The following is a 12654-nucleotide window of genomic DNA, read 5'->3' as shown; positions in this document are numbered from 1 at the left end:
CCCACCGCAAAGCTCACGCCCACACCCACGCCCACGCCCACGTACACGCACACGCGCGCCTTGTGCCTTGCCCTGTCCTGCACCTCATCTCGAGTCTTCCGTGCTCCCTCGCCTCGTCCGTCACGTCCCGCCGGGCTGCTCCCACCTGCTCTGGTTCGCCCGCGCTGCGCTGCGCTGCGTCTTGCATCCGCCCTGCCCTGCCTTTGGGCCGCCGACGAATCCCTCCATCCCGGCATCCACCCCCAAAAGAATTTCAACACCATGGATGTCGCTGGACTCAGAAGTCGCATCGCCGCGACTCTAGAGAGCAACGCCGATGCCCGTCGCCAGGCTGAAATCGACCTCAAATATGTATGCTCCCCCCAAAAATCTCCGCACCGCCCGCTCCGGCGAAAATTTGAGTACCAACACCTCCCAGGCAGAAGACCAGCCCGGCTTTCCAGACGCCCTCCTCGACATCCTCGAAGCCGAGCAAGAGGCTGGCGTGCGCCTCTCCAGTACGTCCTCCCCGCTCTGTTTGCCCCTCCGCGCTGACCCTGCCAGCCGTCGTCTACCTGAAGAATCGCATAACCAAGGGCTGGTCCGTCTCCGAAGAGTACTCGCAGACAAACGCGAAGCCCATACCGGAGGACGAAAAGGCAAACTTTCGCAAACGCCTCGTCCCCGTCCTTGCCACCTCGGCCCCGCCCATTCGCGCTCAACTCATCCCCACTCTGCAGAAAATCCTATCCTACGACTTTCCTAGCAAATGGCCCGAATTCCTCGACATCACCCAGCAGCTCCTCAACGCCGGAGACGCAAACTCCGTCTTCGCCGGCATACAATGTCTACTCGCCATTTGCAGGATATATCGCTTCAAGGCCACCGAGGATCGGCAAGAGTTTGACGGCATCGTCCAGGTCACGTTCCCCCAGCTTTTGAACATTGGTACTAGACTGGTTGGCGAAACTAGCTTGGAGGCTGGCGAGATGCTGAGAACTATTCTCAAGGTCTACAAGCACGCCATTTACGTGAGCACAGTCCCCGTCATTTGGATCCCTTGTACATCTCTGACCCTTCTCCGCAGTTCGAGCTACCCACCCCGCTGCGCGACCAGCAGACCATGGTCGGATGGTGCACGCTCTTTTTGAACGTGGTCGCCAAGGAAGCGCCGCTGTGCGCGCTGCCCGAAGATCTGGAAGAGCGCGAGACAAACCATTGGTGGAAGGCAAAGAAGTGGGCTTACGCTAATCTAAACAGGCTCTTCGTTAGGTATGGTCCCGTTTGAACGATGCACATCCCCGCTCTAACAAATGCCACCAGGTACGGCAACCCGCAAACGCTGAGCAAGAGCGCCGAGGTCGACTACTCTGCTGTCGCCAAAACCTTCCTCGAGAACTTTGCGCCAGAAATCCTCAAGGGCTATCTCCAGCAGGTTGAGAAATGGGTCGCCAAGACGACGTGGTTAAGCAAGGCGTGTCTCTCGTATACCCTGGCCTTCTTGGACGAGTGTGTGCGGCCAAAGTCCATGTGGAACCACCTCAAGCCCCACATCGAAGGACTCATTTCGCATCTCATCTTCCCGGTTCTGTGCCAATCGGACGAGGACATTGAGTTGTTCGAGACGGACCCCCAGGAGTACCTCCACCGCAAGCTCAACTTTTACGAAGAAGTCTCGTCGCCTGATGTCGCGGCAACAAACTTCCTCGTCACTCTCACCAAGGCTCGCCGAAAGCAGACGTTCGTGATTCTGAACTACATCAACGGCATCGTCAGCCAGTACGAGTCGGCGCCGGATGACCAAAAGAACCCGCGTCTGAAGGAAGGAGCTTTGCGCATGATTGGTACGCTTGCGAATGTGATTTTGGGCAAGAAGAGCCCTATCGCGGATCAAGTCGAGTACTTTTTTGTCCGCCACGTCTTCCCCGAATTCCGCAGCCCGCATGGCTTCTTGAGGGCCCGTGCTTGCGACACTCTGGAGAAGTTTGAGCAGCTCAACTTCAAGGACCAAAACAACCTGATAGTCATTTACTCCAACATTTTGGAATCCATGGCTGATACTGCACTTCCCGTTCGTGTCGAGGCTGCGCTCGCCCTTCAGCCTTTGATCCGTCACGAAGTCATTCGCACCCGGATGCAGCAGAATATTCCTCAAGTCATGCAGCAGCTGCTCAAGCTCGCCAACGAGGTCGACGTGGATGCGCTGGCAAATGTAATGGAAGACTTTGTGGAAGTCTTTGCGGCCGAGTTGACGCCCTTTGCCGTTGCGCTTAGCGAGCAGCTCCGGGATACCTACCTCCGCATTGTCCGCGAGCTCCTGGAGCGCAACCAGCAAAAGGATGATGACGACACCTACGGCGACTACTTGGACGATAAGAGCATTACTGCTCTTGGTGTGTTGCAGACCATTGGCACTCTAATCCTGACTCTGGAGAGCACGCCGGAGCTCTTGCTTCATTTGGAAACCATCCTCATGCCCGTAATTTCCATCACCCTCGAGAACAAGCTCTACGGTAAACCTAGCCCTGATTTATTGACTACGAGCAGAGCTGACACATATTTAGACTTGTACAATGAGGTCTTTGAAATCATCGACAGCTGCACATTCGCCGCCAAGAGCATTTCGCCCACAATGTGGCAAGCCTTTGAGCTGATTCACAGAACGTTCAAGGCTGGCGCTGAGCTGTACCTTGAAGGTATGTTTGCAGGCATCAACGTGCCAGAGCCGGATGAACCATACAAATACTTATACACCAAAGATATGCTTCCGGCGCTCGAAAACTTTGTCACCTACGGCTACGAAGCGCTCATCACCCAGAGAGCCTACCTCGAGGCCATCGTCGACATGATCCGCACCATCTTCAAGGACGACAAGGTCGGCGGGGTGGACCGCATCTGCGGTTGTAAGCTGGCCGAGATTCTGATGCTGACCCTCCGCGGCCACATTGACGATTTTGTCCCCGAGTTCGTGACGCTGCCAATGGCTGTCCTGCTGAATGACGAGCCCAAGGTCAAGTCCTACCGCATCCACCTGATGGAAATGGTCATCAACACCATTTACTACAACCCGCGCCTGTCTCTGCACGTCATGGAGACCAACGGCTGGACGAACAAGTTCTTCTCGCTGTGGTTCTCCAGCATCGACAGCTTCACCCGCGTCCACGACAAGAAGCTCTCCATCGCTGCCATCGCTGCTCTGCTTACTCTCAACGCACAAGAAGTGCCGGTCAGTGTGCAACCTGGCTGGGCTCGCCTGCTCAATGGCATTGTCAGGCTGTTCCAGACGCTGCCAGCCGCCATGAAGAGTAAGTCAAAACGATATGCATTGCGATTCTCCGCTGACGCCCAGCAGACCGTGAAGAGGCCAAGCGCGAGGAGGACTTTTCTTTCACGCAAGACTATGACGAGGAAGAGGACGAGGAGTGGGAAGGCGAGGGCGACTGGAACAACGAGGGTGAAGAGGCAGAGGACGTCAAGGACGAGAGCACCGCCTACCTCGAGTTCCTCAACGAGGAGGTACCAAGCAAAACCATGACTCGTCCCACGAGAGCACAGTTGACCACAATGCAGGCCAATAAGTTCAATATCGTTGACGAAGACGACGATGACGAGCTGGAGGAGGAAAGTCTGCTGGAGACGCCGCTTGACAAGCTTGAGCCATACGGCCTGTTCAAGGGCACTCTTCAAAGTGAGTATTTTCCTGCAACTGAGAAACAACCAGGCTAAGCAATGGGCAGGACTTCAACAGGAGCAGCCGCAGCTGTACGAAACCCTGACCAAGGACCTCAACCAGGAGGAGCAGCAGGTCGTGCAGGGAGCGGTTTACCAGGCGGATCTTCTCGCCGTCGAGCGCCAGAACCTCATCAACGGCCACCAACAGCCGCCCGTCGCATAAATCGGATCCACCCGCTTGAGACGCCGTCCGAGTGCAAATTGAGCACGCCTTCAGAATCAGCGCAGGCGATCATGTTCGAATTCAATCAATTACAACCTGCACGATCACAAGCCAGCCAGGCCACGGGGTCCGCCCTCCCTGCCTGCCTGCCCCGCCTGCCCTGCCCTGCCTCGTTTGAACTTTTTTTTTTTCAAGACTATTCATCCCACCAACTGACTGCGAGGTCAAAATATTCCCCCCCCAAGTCCCAACCCCGTCACCGTCACCGTCACCGTCACCGTCGTTGCCCGAGTCATGAATCACAGCAGCAGCAACACGAGCAACAACAACGACAAAGGTTCTCTCTGGTCCCTCTTGAAAGCGATGCATCCGGACTCCAAACATCCACCCGGCGTTTTTGTTTTATTTCATGCTGCTCTCTTGTGGTTTTCCTCCCCTTTTCCCCATCTTTTCCGTTCCTCTCTTGTTGTTCATTTGGTTGGTGATGGGCTACCAGTAGGGCAGTGCGTGAATCAGGAAATCCAAATTCTACTATCTTCCCCTTTTTCTCTCTCTCTCTCTCTCTCTCTCTCTATATATATCTTTTCTGACACCGTTGTCACGACGCCCATCACGCCGCTTGATGGTGCGTCGTGCGTCGTCTGGCCGCCAGACTGTGTCGAGAATGTCTGCTCTCTTTTTGATGGTCTGAGGGCGCGCGGGCGGCAATGGCCGGGCTTCTGATCTGTCCGCCCGTTGCATCTAAGCGGACGCCGCCTTGGGCGCATGTGTGCGGTCATTTCGGTGTCCCTCGTCGGCTTCGTCGCCTTGCTGTCGTCTCTGACTGACCTCCGGCACGACAACGCGTCCACCAGACAGGGACGCTGGGACGACTAAGAACTAGTGTGCCGTGAAGGAGACGGACGGCCGGATGAGTAACAGCAACGATAGCCGCTGGTGCAACGCGGTCTATCTGTCAGTCTGTCAGTCCGTCTAATCTGCCACGGTCGACTCAACCCGCTCCGCTCGGTCAATCTTGCGTTCGCGCCGTCCGTCGTCCGCAAAGCACACGGCACGCGAGCGGCCGAATCAGCAGCGTGACATGTCACCCATCTGCGGAAGGTTGGAAAGAGAGGCATGCATGCATGCACGCACGTATGGCGGCGAGGAAATGGGACAGGATATGACAGCACAGGACACGTGAGAATGAGGGATAGTTGATTGAGTGTGAGATGGAGACGGGTTTAAATATGCGATCGTGAAGGAAGCGCAGAGTGAGGCGTGGGAGTGGCGGGAGAATGCTTCGTTGACTGACTGATTGATTGGATGGATGGGTTGTTGCGGGGGGGGTGAGATGGGGGCACGACACGAGAGCGTGGTGGTGAGGTCGCGTCAAAGCACCATCCATTCCTAGAGACAGCTTTCAAAGGCAGGCAGGCCAACACACAGACAGGCAGAATGCACACACGACCACCGTCACGCTGTTGTATTGTAGTGTGCAAGATGTATCCACACCATCAAGCTACTCTCTCTCTCTCTCGTCCAGTGCAGACGCTGTGATTGGTCCACCAGAGTCCATCACTTCATCAGTCTGTCAATCAGCATCAAGCGAAACCAACGCTTGCCAACAGACGCGTCTCTATTTCCAAACAGCGCGGCGCGCGTCGAGCTTCCGAGAGAAGGTACGGACAGCACGGACAGCATTAGGGCGACGGAGACAGAGAGGTGGGTGAGAGATAGACAGCAAGCCACACATCGACTCAACCGCACAATCAATCAACCAATCAAAAGAGAACACACGTTTACTCGAGAGAGACCATCTCTGATTCCAATTCTATCTAGATAAGTAATAGTCCTGGACGAACAAGACTTTTGGCTCTACTGCTGCCCCAAAACCGAAAGCGGCGTGTGCGTCGGTGAGGTGGATATGCGTGTGGTATAGATGAAAAAGAAAAAACAACAACGGAAAGACGTTAGAACCAGAACGGACAACAAAAAACGCCAAACACAGTCTATCAGTCTAGAATGCATTTTTTTTCTTCTGGTTGTCCCCCGCCTCCCTCTGCAGCTGCGGCGTGTGTGTCGTGAAAACAGCAACAACAGCAGCCAATCATGACAATGATGATAAAATCGAACGAGAAAAGATTTTCGTTGCGTCGATCAATCCCGATCGTGTTTCTTTTTTGCGTGTTTCGTCGAATGCTTGCGCGTGGTCGAGGTGGTGGCGGCGGCGGCGGCGCGACATTATTGAGAGGTGTGGGTGTGCGGTTCGAGTGCCAGGCTCAGCCCGGCAGCGGGAGAGGGAGGGAGAGAGCAACGACCAACAAGGAAGCTGGGTATCGAAAGGAGAAGCCAAGAAAGCGGCAAAACCGCGCAGCGGTGCGCGCCACTACCAAACGGGTGCAAAGCCGAGAGCAAGGCTCTTGCTTACTCGATGGCAGAGGCGGCGGCCTTCTCGGCGTGAAGGACAGGGTTGATGCTCTTCTCGTCGAACTCGAACTTGAAGTCGTCGCCGAGCTGCTTGCGCAGCGCCGTCTTGACGGCCTCGAGCACGTTGACGAAGACGCCAAACGAGGCCGGGTTCTCCTCGTCGTTCTCGCCGCCCTGGAAGACACCGGTGCGGACAAGGCACGTGTTCCAGCCGTACATGTTGCCGCCGATGATGTCGGACGCGGGGTTGTCGCCGACCATGTAGATGTTCTGGGGCAGCTTCTCCTCGCCGTGCAGCTGCTCCATCCACGAGGCCATGACCTCGTCGGCGTACTTGTACGTGGCCAATTCGGGCTTGCCATAGACGACACGCTCGAGGTCGACGCCGGTGAGGGCCTTGTACATGGCTTCGAAACCGACGCGGAAGGCGCCCTGCGACATGCGGGGGTACCAGTGCTCGCTGGGGCAGAGCAAGTCGCCCTGGGAGAAGTAGATGGGGATGCGCTGCGAGACGGGGTCCTTGGCGAGGGTGGTCAGGCGGCCGTTCTCGCTGCGGAGCAGATCCATGATGATTTGCATGTCGGTGGCGTAGTCGCGCGAGTCGGAGAAGACGAGAATGGCCTCGATGTTGACCTTGGAGAAGTCGCGGGGCCTCGAGGTGGCACGCTCCTCGTCGGTGAAAACGCGGTAGGGGGCGATGGTGGGGTCCCAGGCGACGATGTCGTTGGGGACGACAATGTCCTTGAAGCCGTACTCCTCGGCGACCTCGCGACAGCGGTAGCCCTCACCACCGACGACGAGGACGGTGTTGTAGTACTCGGCCAGGGCACGCATGGGCGTGTGGGACTGGATGAACTGGTCGATGGAGACGGGGTTCTTGAGAATCTTGGTGAGCTGGTCGCAACGGGCCTTCTCGGGCTTTCCGGAGCCGTTGGTCAGGAAAATGTGGGGGATCTTGATGCCGAGCTCGTTGTCGCCGTTGAGAATCTCGAGGGCACGCTTTCCCTCGGGAATCAGACGGTCGCCGTGGACCAGGACACCGTCAATGTCAAAGGCGAAAGCCATGTTCTTGGCCTTGTTGACCTTGTCGAGCGACAGAGACTGGACCTGCGAGGCGAGGAGGTCACGGGAAGGCTGGATGACGGGCATGCCGGGCCTAGCGGGGCGCTCGCCATCGGGGTAGTGGACAGAGGACAGCCTCGACTGCCTCTTGGATCTGGGGATGGGGAGGGAGACGCCGAAGGAGTTGCGCGAGCCTCTCCTATCCTTCATGGAGGGAGCGGCGCTGAGGGTGTGCATGTACTTGGAGGCCTCGGAGATGGAGGACCTGGTGGCAGGGACTTCGATGGGGCCATCGTTGTTCTCGCCAGGGATGGCGAGGTGGCTCTCGCCGTTGGTGTTCTTTTGCTCCTCGGCAGGCATGGTGAAGGTGGTGAGAGTGGTGAGGTGGAGAGGAGAAGAGACGAGGTAGTGTGAAGGGATACGTCAGGTGGAGAAGACGGACGGCAGAGCAGGCGCGGACGAGGTATATATTGACGGTCGAGTGTAGTTTCGAGGGACGACGGGCGGTTCCGTATAGCTCCGGCAGTGTTTGGAGCCATGGCCCACCAGCGACATCATCGTGCCGTATCACGAAAAAGGGTCCTCGCCGGAGGGCCTTGGTCAGCCAAAAGCGGGACCAATAGCGGAGCGGTGGTTGGTCCTGGGCAGAACCAGGTCCCTGAGGGGCGGGGCGGTGGACGCTTCGTCATGACTAGTGTGCATGAGTTTCAGCGGGCGATAGGAGGCTGACGTAGGGGGGCCGAAGAGCGTCCGCAGAGTAATGCAGAGGAGGACCAAGGTGCGGTTGTGGTGTTGCAACGGTGAGGGATGTCGGGATGGGATGGACGCGGTGAGGTGGTGGTGCTGAGGCGGCGCGGCGGTGGTGGCGCCCATCCCATCGGATCCCTGCCGAGGATTCGTTACGTACGACAAACCTTGAGGTCGTTCAATACATACATACATACGCGAGAAAACACAACTCTTCTTCTCGCTGCCTCTCCCTCTTCACTCTCCCTCCGTCTGACTCGCATCCCTCTTACGTCACGTCACCACCATGAAAAGCGGGCTTCCTGCCGCCAGCACTTCGGAGCGATCCACCCAGTGACATCACCTCCCCCTGGTCGCCCCATTGTCCGGGCGTCACGTCGGGTCGCTTGTGCAGACAATCGGCCGCTGGTGGGTGCTCAAGCTCAACACGATGGAGGCCAACCATTCTCCGTACACTGCACTGCACCTTGCTACCCGATCCGCCGCCCGCCGTTGCCCTCATCGACCTGCCTGCTATATCAGCCATGGCGCTGCCTCGTGCCCGTCTCTTCTCGTCCCATTTTGCCCGTTTTGACTCCCACCGCATCCTGACCGCTGTTCCATCTTCTGCACGCTTTCAACCCTCCACCATCCCTGTCAGATCCTTCTGCTCCACCATGCCTTTCACTCAGCTCAAGGACGTCTCAAACAAGACCACCTTCACCCTCAACAACGGCGTCAAGATCCCCGGTCTTGGCTTTGGCACCTTTGCCAACGAGGGCTCCAAGGGCGAGTCCTACAATGCCGTCATCGCCGCCCTGAAGGTCGGCTACAGGCACCTCGACTGCGCCTGGTTCTACAAGAACGAGGAGGAGGTTGGCCAAGCCGTCCGCGACTTTCTCAAGGAGAACCCCTCGGTCAAGCGCGAGGACATCTTCATCACCACCAAGGTCTGGAACCACCTGCACGAGCCCGACGAGGTCAAGTGGTCCTTTGAGAACTCGCTCAAGAACTTTGGCCTCGACTACGTTGACCTCTTCCTCGTCCACTGGCCCATTGCCGCCGAGAAGAACGAGGAGTACATGCCCAAGATCGGCCCCGATGGCAAGTACATCCTCAAGAAGGACCTGACCGAGAACCCCGAGCCCACCTGGCGCGCCATGGAGGAGATTTACAACTCGGGCAAGGCCAAGGCCATTGGTGTCTCCAACTGGACCATCCCCGGCCTCCAGCAGCTGTTCAAGATTGCCAAGGTCAAGCCTACCGTCAACCAGGTAAATTTTTACTGCTCCCCGGTCATTTGACAAGTTTCTAACCCGAGCCACAGGTCGAAATCCACCCCTTCCTCCCCAACGAGGCTCTGGTCAAGTTCTGCCAGGAGAACGACGTGCTGCCCGCCGCCTACTCTCCTCTTGGCTCGCAGGACCAGGTTCCCACGACCGGCGAAAAGGTCCGCACCAACAAGACGCTCAACGAGGTTGCCGACCGCAGCGGCCACACTCTCGCCCAGGTCCTGCTCGCCTGGGGCCTGCGCCGCGGCTACGTCGTCCTGCCCAAGAGCTCCACCCCCTCGCGCATCGAGAGCAACTTCCAGATCCCCAACCTGTCGGACGAGGACTTTGAGGCCGTCAACAAGGTCGCCGAGGGCCGCCACACGCGCTTCGTCAACATGAAGGACACGTTTGGCTACAACGTCTGGCCCGAGGAGTCGCGCGAGGCCGGCACCTCGATTGCCTAAATGGGGGCCATTCCGAAATGCGGAGACTATCCTTTCTACGAGAAAAGTTTCTTTCCGTTCCCGCGGGGGGATATTCAACAAAAGCGAGTTGTTTAGAGGGCTTCCTGGTGAAGCAATAATGAAGATATCCAGACAAACGACGAGAAGCATGATTTCATTGTAAATAGACTGCTGAAATGCCGCCACGAATGTTTGACTTGCGTCCTTTCCTGCTGTTTTGCTGCTGGCTGTACGCGCGGGGTGCGTGGTGTTCCTGTCCGACGTCGGCGCGATGCCGCAGTCGCAACATCAACATGCGACGCTCCTTGCGAATTTTCGCAACCGCTTGATTCCATTCGTCGTGAAGTGCGTGCCATTTGTTTTTTCACCTTGACATTTATTTGACACTGTTGGTCCCGCCCGTTTCCTCGTCCTTGTCTGTCCAGCCCACCCAGGCTCCCCAGCAACGACACGTGATGGAGGGGCACGGAAAACACACTTCCTCTTTCGGGTCGACGACCCCTCGATGGGCTGGGGGGCTCTGCAGCATCCATGGCAGCACATGCATGGCACCAACCAACCCACCTCACTCGCTCGGTCTCTCGGCACAAAGACGACGTCGTCGTACTCGCACAACGCAATGGGTGCATACCTTGTGTTATGTGGGTGTGTGCATGCATACCTGGGATGCATGCACGCATCGCTCGTTTCATCATGACGACGGGATCTGTGCTGTGCACGCTGTGCAGGCAGCGACACAAAAAGAGGCAGAGAGGAGGGGGGATGCATGTCGTCCAATTCAACTCAACTCGTACGGCATCCGTAGCGACGGATGACGCCGTTGGTCGAGCACATTGGCCCGATGGATGGTGAGGTGCGGTGGGTGGGCTGCGTGGGGCCGGCACGTGGGGCGCCTGTCTATCCATTGGCCCCTGTGTGCGCCTGGCGGGTGGGGGGTTTTTGAGAGTCTCTCGGACCAACGTAGGAGTACTGCTTGCTTGCTGCGAGGCAAGGTGTCAGGAGCGCGCTTCTTGCGCCCTCGTCATGGTGCGCGGCTTCAGGCGTGTGGATACGTAGAGGGCACGCAGGGCAAGTAAGAATTGTCTGGACGAGTGGGCAGCTCTTGTCTGACTAGCATCGACGAAGAATGCTAAGTGTGGGACACCTACCTACGTACTGCCTGAGACGAGACGAAACAAAACAAAACGACATGGTTTTTTCAGGCATACCTACTTGGCCAGGTGGATTCAGGTGAGGTTCCTTGCGGATTGATATTACCCCCTGGTGGAGAGGGCAAGGGGGCACCATCATGCCTGAGGCGTCGACCAAACAGCGCGCCCTGATTACCTATCTGCCAACCACATTACTACCCACCACTACCACCACGACGGACCCCATTCCAACGAATGGATCACTCCTGTTGCTTCCTCACTGGGCCACAGCTCATCCGAGACCCTTCACTGACCCGCTCGAACGCGCTGCCGCTCCTCCTTTCTGCTTTCACTCCTGTCGCTTCTCCACTCGTCAGTCGTCGCTCGTCGCTCGTCGCTCTCCACTCCGCTCCGCCGCGCATCAGCCAATCACCCTGCCGCAGCCAAGCATGTCGGCCCACCGATTCGATTCGGCGCCTGTGTATCGAGATGCGCGGTGGGCGATCGCTTCGGGAGGATACGGGACGTCTAGGTAGGTGGGTAGGAGTGTGTGGTACCAGCAGCAAAGACGACACGCGGTGCGCGGAGGCCAGGCGGGCAGATACGTATGTATGTATGTATGCGGGATTAGGTGGAAGGGGGGGGGGGGGGGGGGGGGGGGGGGGGGGGGGGGGGTGCCACAGACGAAGACCCTGAAGAGCGAAAAACGATGCCTACCCGGACGTACACACAGGCAGACTAAAGCGTGCCGAGTGCGTGTCGTTTATGGGTGCCTTGCCTCGCCTCGTGCGTGGCTTACGTGCCTCGACTCGACACACCCGCCATCGACTCGCCAACACATCCCATCCTACATACCCATCACAACGCACCATCTCAGCGTCAGCACTCGGGAAACAATATGCAGAATGAAATCTAGGCCGAGGCCTGGACGGTTGGTTGGATTACCCCCAGGCGCCCTGTCCTCAGCGGTTTGAGGTTTTGGTTTGAAGGCGTTCCGCTACGGGCCGCGTCTGGCTGATAGGTAGCTATGAGGCTGTCAGCTAGGCACAGCTACCTAGGCAAGAGTACAGGTGCCTGGGTACATGTGCGGGTTGTACATGTATCCTTCCCTTGCTAGCATGTCGTGTGTCGTCGGCCGCGGCGGCCGCCGCCGCCATGGTGGTCTCTGGTCTGGTCTGCCTTGCAACTTGGTTGGGCTGTTTTGCCTGCCTCCCTGCCTGCCGTCAGCGCCAGGATCCACGTCGCCCGCCTGTCCTTCCATCACTTCTCAGAAGTGATTCCGCAATCGATGGCCATTGGACCGCGTCCGTTGATTCCTGTAGATGGATACTATACCTAGCTCATGCACGTGCGGCCGGGGGAGGCATCGAGCGGCATCCATGTGTGCAGAAATGCCGCACTAGGTACATACTCGGTACGTACACGGAAGAGAGATTCTCATTTGGTTTGGACAAGAGCAGTGATAGGTACCAAGTAATGCCTCGATTGGCTGGCTGCTGTGGCCCTGGCTGCCGCTGATTCATTTAGTTTGACGGAGCCTGAAGACGGCCTGCCTGCCTGCCCGCTGTCGAGCCTAACGTCTGCAGGGACCTGAGAGCTAGTTTTATTTGGTTTGGGTTGGTTTGGTAAAGCTGGCTGAAAACGCGCACAGTACGGCTTATTTCATATTACTGTACCGGTGCCTGGTGCTGTGGTTCCTTCCTTCCCTTCCTTCC

The 12654-nt window shown here is 57.5% G+C and overlaps 4 protein-coding genes across 4 annotated transcripts; 3 read left to right on the top strand and 1 right to left on the bottom strand.

Annotated features, from left to right (window-relative positions):
* Positions 1–261: 261 nt before the first annotated feature.
* On the top strand, positions 262–3874 carry J3D65DRAFT_561344 (armadillo-type protein; the record flags this gene model as incomplete). The annotated part of the gene is made up of 10 exons (XM_066797512.1): positions 262–351; positions 419–497; positions 544–1010; positions 1067–1251; positions 1303–2492; positions 2544–2675; positions 2739–3284; positions 3332–3495; positions 3550–3667; positions 3717–3874. 10 exons carry the CDS (start codon positions 262–264, stop codon positions 3872–3874), a joined length of 3129 nt encoding a protein of 1042 aa, XP_066650577.1.
* A 2406-nt stretch (positions 3875–6280) lies between these two features.
* Positions 6281–7705, bottom strand: J3D65DRAFT_672112 (HAD-like domain-containing protein; the record flags this gene model as incomplete). The annotated part of the gene is made up of 1 exon (XM_066803451.1): positions 6281–7705. The coding sequence occupies one exon, from the start codon at positions 7703–7705 to the stop codon at positions 6281–6283; it is 1425 nt and encodes a 474-aa protein (XP_066650576.1).
* Positions 7706–8748: 1043 nt separating this feature from the next.
* Positions 8749–9809, top strand: J3D65DRAFT_648418 (NADP-dependent oxidoreductase domain-containing protein; the record flags this gene model as incomplete). Its single annotated transcript, XM_066802390.1, has 2 exons — positions 8749–9345; positions 9399–9809. 2 exons carry the CDS (start codon positions 8749–8751, stop codon positions 9807–9809), a joined length of 1008 nt encoding a protein of 335 aa, XP_066650575.1.
* A 1913-nt stretch (positions 9810–11722) lies between these two features.
* Positions 11723–12654, top strand: J3D65DRAFT_640898 (uncharacterized protein). Its single transcript, XM_066801839.1, has one exon. The coding sequence runs from the start codon at positions 12095–12097 to the stop codon at positions 12455–12457; it is 363 nt and encodes a 120-aa protein (XP_066650574.1). The 5' UTR covers positions 11723–12094; the 3' UTR covers positions 12458–12654.

The sequence above is a fragment of the Phyllosticta citribraziliensis genome (genome assembly GCF_038025025.1).
Source record: "Phyllosticta citribraziliensis strain CPC 17464 chromosome Unknown J3D65scaffold_14, whole genome shotgun sequence".
Taxonomy (NCBI): Eukaryota; Fungi; Ascomycota; class Dothideomycetes; order Botryosphaeriales; family Phyllostictaceae; genus Phyllosticta; species Phyllosticta citribraziliensis.
The sequence above is the reverse complement of the archived record's forward strand: the minus strand, read 5'-3'. Positions and strand labels throughout refer to the sequence as shown.